Here is an 8,100-nt window from a genome sequence, read left to right as displayed (position 1 = left end):
CACATGTTAATTAATCATTTAATATATCAGTTTTTAATGAACAAAGTGCGTTTATCCTCTGCCGTACACTTTTTGCCTTTTTAGAGCTGCCTACAAAGGGATTTGGTGTTCTATAAATTACTTAAATCTGCACATTTTATGAATTATATAAATGTATTGATGACCTATGGACATTTATACCATAACCACAGAAGACATAACTTCTGTTTCTACCTTTTTGGTGTTTTTATTTTGTTTTTTTAAGGAAATTGAAAGGTTTTAACCTCCAAATCTTTAGCTAAATGTCACCAACACTTCTCTAAGGTTCGTAATGACGACACAAACGCTTGTAATTCAGGACGTTTTTATTGTCATGATGATTTTTGTGTACAAGTACGAGTATTAGCAGTATCCAACACGTGAGAGTGAGCGCGGTTTATTCGATATGACTGAAACGCTGGAGCGAATGAAGCGGTTTGTTTAAATTGTTTGCCACTTAGCTTGTAAAATACATCTTTCAGTCCTCCAAATATATATATTTATATTTAAATCTACATTGCGATCAAGGGAAAAGAAAACAACAAAATCATACATTTGAAGGCGGTACAAAAATAATTCCTCTAAAAACACGTTTGTGGGCGGTGCCACAACGGAAGCCACGCCCACTGAAGAGAATATTTTATTTATTTTTCTCGCTGGGGAACCCTGTTCCTCCATCGGCTTCGTCTCTTTAGTGGCTTCCTGACTACGAATACCTCGCTCCGAGTCTTTGAAGCGGGAGCAAGCGGAGCTTTTTTGCAGTCAAGTCGTCGCGGGCGGCGGCGGCGGCGGCCTCAGTTAGCCTGCTGGCGCCCGAGCCGGATGTCGTAGGACACCATGTGGAAGTTGTCCCAGGCGAACAGCTTCCTCTGCGCCAGGTTGTAGTCGATCATGCTGTTGTAGCGGTACTTGTTCCTGAAGGGCACGGCGATGGACCGGCCCTGGCCGGTGCCGGTGTCGTACACGTAGCTGACCGCGGTGTCCGGCGCCGTGTAGCTGGCCACGGCGTACATCCGGCCGCAGATCATGAAGGTGTTGGCCACCGAGTTCTTCCGCACGCCGGTCTCCCAGCTCTGCCTCACCTCCAGGCTGTGCGGGTCCAGCCGCGAGATCACGATGGCGCCCTTGGCCTTGTTGGTGGAGTAGACGGCCCAGAGGCCGCGCTCGTCCACCGACAGGTCGATGTCCGTGTAGCCGCCCCACGAGTACGGGAACTGGCCGTGGAAGCCGGCGTGGGGGAGGTCGCGCCGCGCCGCCGTGCTCTCCGACGACAGGTCGTAGCGGATGAGGGAGCGGCTGCGGCGCCGCTGGTAGTACAGGGAGCCGCGGTACAGCGTGGCGCCGGTGCTCTCCACCAGCTCGGGCAGCATCAGGACCTGTCGGAGGAAGGAGGGGGGGGGAGGGGGGACCACATGAGGCGATGACGAGCAGAAGATTTAAAGGCTTATTCCAAATGAAGGAGCGTCGTCCGCGCGGCGCCGACCTTGGACGGGAAGCCTTTGGCGAGCTGCTCCATGTTGTCGTACCCGAACAGCTGCCGCACGTCGGAGCCGATGGTGTCGATGCGCCAGACCATCTCGGGCCCGTACGGGGACACGGGCTCGGGGTCCTGCATCCAGACGCCGTATTTACCCGCGATGCTGTCCGCCTTCCTGTGAGTGACCGGCTCGCCGACGGACACCAACTCCCCGCAACCTGCAGCCCCCGGTGGCCAGGAGAAAGAATGCAGCTTTAACACATGAAGCATAGACTTCTATACAACCAGAGGAGTCAGGAGAGATAATGCAGCTTCAACACATGAAGCATAGACTTCTATACAACCAGAGGAGTCGCCCCCTGGTGGTCAGGAGAGAGAATGCAGCTTTAACACATGAAGCATAGACTTCTATACAACCAGAGGAGTCGCCCCCTGGTGGTCAGGAGAGAGAATGCAGCTTTAACACATGAAGCATAGACTTCTATACAACCAGAGGAGTCGCCCCCTGGTGGTCAGGAGAGAGAACGCAGCTTCAACACATGAAGCATAGACTTCTATACAACCAGAAGAGTCGCCCCCTGGTGGTCAGGAGAGAGAACGCAGCTTTAACACATGAAGCATAGACTTCTATACAACCAGAGTCGCCGCCCCCTGGTGGTCAGGAGAGAGAATGCAGCTTCAACACCTGAAGCATAGACTTCTATACAACCAGAGGAGTCGCCCCCTGGTGGTCAGGAGAGAGAATGCAGCTTTAACACATGAAGCATAGACTTCTATACAACCAGAGGAGTCGCCCCCTGGTGGTCAGGAGAGAGAATGCAGCTTTAACACATGAAGCATAGACTTCTATACAACCAGAGGAGTCGCCCCCTGGTGGTCAGGAGAGAGAATGCAGCTTTAACACATGAAGCATGGACTTCTATACAACCAGAGGAGTCGCCCCCTGATGGTCAGGAGAGAGAATGCAGCTTTAACACATGAAGCATGGACTTCTATACAACCAGAGGAGTCGCCCCCTGATGGTCAGGAGAGAGAATGCAGCTTTAACACATGAAGCGCAGACTTCTATACAACCAGAGGAGTCGCCTCCTGGTGGTCAGGAGAGAGAATGCAGCTTTAACACATGAAGCATGGACTTCTATACAACCAGAGGAGTCGCCCCCTGGTGGTCAGGAGAGAGAATGCAGGTGTAACACACCGTCACCGTCGTTGTGAGGTCAGAGGTCAAAGTTTGGGGAACGTAACCTCGACGAGGGGATTCCACGTTCCTGAAAGACGTCCGTCCTCAGAACTGGATCATATATTTCCGGCTTCGGGTGACTCCGAGAGACATTTTTTCGCGGTCAGCGCTGCACACGAGAGAGAGGGGGGAGGATGGGGGAGGAAGAGGGGGGAGACGGGACCTTCCACATGTCCGTGTGACCGATGGAGGAAGAAACCCGAGAGAGGTCGTGGCTTCCCCGTCATGGCGGCAGACGGCGAGTCTGGAGGCGCCGCCTGACGTCTCTGTTGAGTCAGAGCGGCGTTCTGGGCCTTTGACTCATCCCCATCTCTCTCTCTCTCTCTCTCTCTCTCTCTCTCTCTCTCTCTCTCTCGTATCACTTGGAGAAACGATAAGGTGGTGCCGTATATTCACCACTTCCTAAAAATACTCCCCTCGGATTAAAGCTTTGATAGGAATACGTCTTATAAATACACTCGCCGCTCGGCCTCGTCAGAGGTTTCAACGGCTTCGCTTTGTGTATTTCTTTGTGTATTTCTTTGTGTATTTCTTCGACCTTCAGGACGATCGAAAAACAATCGGCACGAGATGTGGCTTTCTTTTTTTTTGGGGGGTCGTCCTCATTAGCGACGAATTCACGTTTACATTCAGGAGACGAGGCGTGAACCCGGGAGGCCCTCGTGTGACGACGGTATGCTCGCCCCAAATGCTGAAGCTGTCAGCAGGAGGAGGGGGGGGGGGGGGTCAGGTCACATGGAGCGAGAGGAAGAGGAGGAAGAGGAAGGTGTGAAGTCATGTAGAGGACTTTACTGGTGTGTGTTCATGCTTTCTTTTACTTTTTTGTTTTTCTTTTTCTCTTTCTTTGGATTTTTTAAGAGCAGGAGACTCTTTAGGTCACACAAGAGACGTGCACACAAACACACACACATGCATGCAGTCACATACATATGCAGTTACACACACATCAGTCAAACAGCAGTCACACACACATGGAAATACACACATCAGTCAAACACACGTGCACACAAACACACGCGCAGTTACACTCACATTCAGTTACACACACACGGCGGTCACACACACATCAGTCAAACACACGTGCACACACATACATCAGTCAAACACGTGGACACACACTCAGTCAAACACACGTGCAGTCACACAAACATGCACACACATACATCAGTCACACACACGTGCACACAAACACACGTGCAGTCACACACACACTAGACTCGAGTTACACACACGTGCACACAAACACACGTGCAGTCACACACACATCAGTCACACACACGTGCACACAGAACAACAACTCATCGAAATAAGAATAAAATGTGAAAGAAATTAAAGATTAAAGAGCTGCAAACTGGATTATTTCATTTTCTTGAGTAATATTTCAGAGGGAATTATAATCTTAACTTTTTGGGGGGAAACTAAAGTTCTAGAATGAAACTGGAGATGCAACTTTGTATCAGAGCGTCTGATGAAGAGCGAGGTGACGCTTCTGAGAGGAAGGGTCAGATTATTGAACTAAACATCTCAGCAGAGACCTGCGCTGTCCTCCGATCCGCCCGGAGCCGGAACCTCCGTCACCTCGGCCTTCAGCTCCTGGAAGCCCGGAGAACCGCTCTGCCACGCCGAGTCTGACGGGGAGGAAGAGGAGGAGGAGGAGGAGGAGGAGGAGGAAGAGGAGACGCCAGGGTTCAGTCCAACAAAGACAGGAGCAAAGGATGAAGGAGATGCTGCAGTAAGATGCTCTCTACCTCTCAGGCTGCTGCTGTCCCCCTGCCGGTTGGGCCTGGTCATCAGGTGGGAAACGGGATTGGAGCCTAGAAACAAACAACAAACAAACAAACAAACAAACAACGTTCACTTCAAACCGTCAGCGAGTGTTTGTGGACCCGGACGACGCCGCAGCGGGGAATGTGACAGCAGGACACACACACCGCCGAGTGGATTCCCAGCTGCCGCGGAGTCAGGCAGTCGGTCCAGTGTCACACACACACACACACACACACACACACACACACACACACACACACACACACACACACACACACATCCGACACCCATCTGTCAGCTTCACGGCCCTTTAAAACTTCAAGCCAGTTCCTCCCCCTATCAGCTTCTTCTTCTTCTTCTTCTTCTTCCTCTTCTTCTTCTTCCTCTTCTCCTCCTCTTCCTCTATTTGTTTTTACCTCTTTCTCCTTCTTAAGATCGTCACTGTTGAAAGTAAATTAGTCAGCTGAGCTTTTCAAATGAGTTTCTCCTGAAAGCGGGCATGAAGTGTGTGTTTGTGTACCTGTGTGTGTTGGTATGAAGTGTGTGTTTGTGTACCTGTGTGTGTTGGTATGAAGTGTGTGTTTGTGTGTGTCCATGCGTGACGTAATGAGCCCCAATGATGCAGAGAAACCTTAAGCACTCGCATCTGGAAGCTGATGTTGATTCTTGGCGTTGATGGAGAGAAGAGAGGAAGAGGGAGAGAGGAGGGAGGAGAGGAGAGAGGAAGGAGGAGAGGAGGGAGGAGAGGAGAGAAGAGGGAGGAGAGGAGAGAGGAGGGAGGAGAGGAGGGAGGAGAGGAGAGAGGAGGGAGGAGAGGAGAGAGGAGGGAGGAGGAGAGAGGAGAGGAGAGAGGAGGGAGGAGAGGAGAGAGGAGGGAGGAGAGGAGAGAGGAGGGAGGAGGAGAGAGGAGGGAGGAGAGGAGAGGAGGGTGACGAGGCAGATGACGAGCTTGAGCCCATTTGAAAGTTTGTCAAGATGAAACAGGTTAAAGAGAAGGTGATGAAACTCCACGGCATCTTATTCCTCTGCAGTGTTTCTCAGCATGCGGTCCCTAACGCCGCCACGTCTGCCTCTCGTGGCCCTGAAGGGGCCCCTTGAGGGCCACGAGAGGCCCCTGGGGGCCACAAAGGGCCACGAGGGGCCCCTGGGGGCCACAAAGGGCCACGAGGGGCCCCTGGGGGCCACAAAGGGCCACGAGGGGCCCCTGGAGGGGCCCTCAGCTGTGTGTTTCAGCCTGCAAAGTGCAAACATGAGGAGCTCAGCAGATATCTAACCTGCAGGAAGAGCGAGTGTAAACTCTGCTGACGCGGAGGGACTTCTCCCCCCTGTGTGTGTGTGTGTGTGTGTGTGTGTGTGTGTGTGTGTGTGTGTGTGTGTGTGGCCCTGGCAGGTGGAGGATTTACGAGCCGAGGGCCGGTTAAACGGATGTTTGGCTACTGCAAACAGACGGCATGCCAGAGCTTTAACCTCACCGGCTCCGAGATAACTCCCCTTAGATGTCTCTCTCTCTCTCTCTCTCTCTCTCTCTCTCTCTCTCTCTCTCTCTCTCTCTCTCTCTCTCTCTCTCTCTCTCTCTCTCTCTCTCTCTCTCTCTCTCTCTCTCTCTCTCTCTCTCTCTCTCTCTCTCTCTGGAGTATAGTGTTCGCCCTCTCCCCACCTGCCCTGACCCCCAAGGCGTCATCAAAAGCTCCTCGAGACGAGGCCTCTGGCACAGAACCAGCACTTCCAGAGCGTGCATCGCGTTTCAGCCGCCTCCCTCCCTCCCCCCCTTTCCTCTCCTCCCTCCCTCCCCTCCCCCCTCTCCCTCCCCAGCGGGCGTTGCTATTCGCGCCCCCTGCTCGTCACGTGGGGGGGAAACACCATCATAAAGATCGGATCCGCTCATGAAATACCGAGCCTCTCCGACCGCCGGCTCCTAAACGCAGCAGCAGGAACCCGAGCAGCAGAGTGATGAGAGCGACCACAACATGAACCACACACATACACACAACACCAGAGGACACACACACTCTATTCCCCTGCTATATATATATATATATATATATATATATATATATATATATATATATATATATATTATTATAACATAATTAACAAATAAAAGCACATTATTCATCTTTCTATGTTGCTGCAGACAGTACAGGAACACACACACACACACACACACACACACACACACACACACGCTAATACTTCAACCAGGTTGTATAATATAACCCAGTCTCTTGTAATGAAATACATTTATAGCTAATGCATAACATTAACTTTACTTCAAAGACACACACACACACACACTCACACTCTGGAATGTGGTGTGTGTCTGTACGTGCACGGTGTCGCACACATGGATGACATTTATGCGTCAACGTTTCTCTGCTGCAATAAATGAATCTGTTATACTTTTAAATTACAGCAAGGCAACTTGTCTGCAGGCAATATATTCATGTAGTTGTGCGTTGTAGTTGTGCGTTGTAGTTGTGCGTTGTAGTTGTGCGTTGTAGTTGTGCGTCGGAATATGAACCAAAAAAAACGTGCGCACAATTATTTAACATCTTGGAATCAAAAGAAAACACACATGCATATTGAGTTTAAAAGTTTCTATTTATAAGTGCGGTGAAGCGTCGCACTCCCTCTAAAGTGTGTGTGTGTGTGTGTGTGTGTGTGTGTGTGTTGGGGGTTTGGAGTGTATCTCTTACCGGCGGCGGGTCTCGTCAGGCCGCGGTCCGGCATTGAGGGGCCGGGCGGCGGCGTCTGCGGCGGGCACGGCCGGGCCCTCAGGGTCTCCGCCTCCCTCCTCATCTCCTCCACGCGGCGCTGCAGCGCCTCCAGCTCGCGCTCCAGGCGCTCCTTCTCCCCGCGCAGGAGGTTCCTCTCCCCGGCGGTCCGGTCCAGCGCCTCCTGGAGCCCCGGCGGGGGGAGCCCGGCGTCCCCTCCCGCGCTCAGCCGGGCCACCAGCACCTCCAGCAGGCCGAGCCGGGCCTTCAGGCCCTCCACCTCGGGCCCGCCGCCCCCCGCCGGCGGGCAGCTGGCCTCGGCCGGGCTCGGCACGGTGAAGGTGTACTGGCACCGGCCGGTCCGGTCGTTGCCCCGCCACAGGGCGGCCCGGTCCTGAGCGCCGCCGCCCGGCAGGAGGACGCACACACACACACACAGCGAGAGCAGGACCAACATCGTGGGGACCGCGGACCAGGTCACGAGGTCACCTTAAATTACTCTGCCCAGACTTCTGGAACTTGAAATCCTTTCCTAATTCCCAATTTCCTGGTGGATGATTTATTTTTTTGTTGTCTTATTTTGTCTTCTTTATCGGGTATCTCTTCTTCTTCTTCTCTCTTTCTGTCTCTCCTCAGTGGACAGGTCTCTAACACTGAGCTCTCCCAAACCACTCACAGATATTTATACAATCTGGAGGGGAGGGGAGGAAAGGAAAGGAGGGGAGTGAGGGATAACAACTTGGAGGGGGAGGTCAGAGGACAAGGAGGGACGAAGGGAAGAAGAAAACAGAAAGTTTTGGGATGACGCTTGTTTTGGGGATAAAAACATCCTTTTTCTCAAAGTTTGAGTGTCTGTCATTCTGCAAAAGCTGTTTTTTAAAACT

At 52.2% G+C, this 8,100-nt stretch overlaps 1 protein-coding gene across 1 annotated transcript; it reads right to left on the bottom strand.

The window, feature by feature from the left end:
- Nucleotides 1-342: 342 nt before the first annotated feature.
- On the bottom strand, nt 343-7,858 carry myoc (myocilin). Its single transcript, XM_068592691.1, has 5 exons — nt 7,199-7,858; nt 4,484-4,549; nt 4,271-4,363; nt 1,502-1,713; nt 343-1,394 (listed from the first exon to the last, which is right to left on the bottom strand). The coding sequence occupies exons 1-5, from the start codon at nt 7,671-7,673 to the stop codon at nt 813-815; spliced, it is 1,428 nt and encodes a 475-aa protein (XP_068448792.1). The 5' UTR covers nt 7,674-7,858; the 3' UTR covers nt 343-812.
- Nucleotides 7,859-8,100: the final 242 nt, after the last annotated feature.

This window comes from Clinocottus analis, unplaced genomic scaffold, assembly GCF_023055335.1.
Source record: "Clinocottus analis isolate CAN_PGR_092001 unplaced genomic scaffold, fCliAna1.0.p SCAF_28, whole genome shotgun sequence".
Taxonomy (NCBI): domain Eukaryota; kingdom Metazoa; phylum Chordata; class Actinopteri; order Perciformes; family Cottidae; genus Clinocottus; species Clinocottus analis.
Note: the sequence above shows the minus strand (reverse complement) of the source record. Positions and strands in the feature narration are given on the sequence as shown.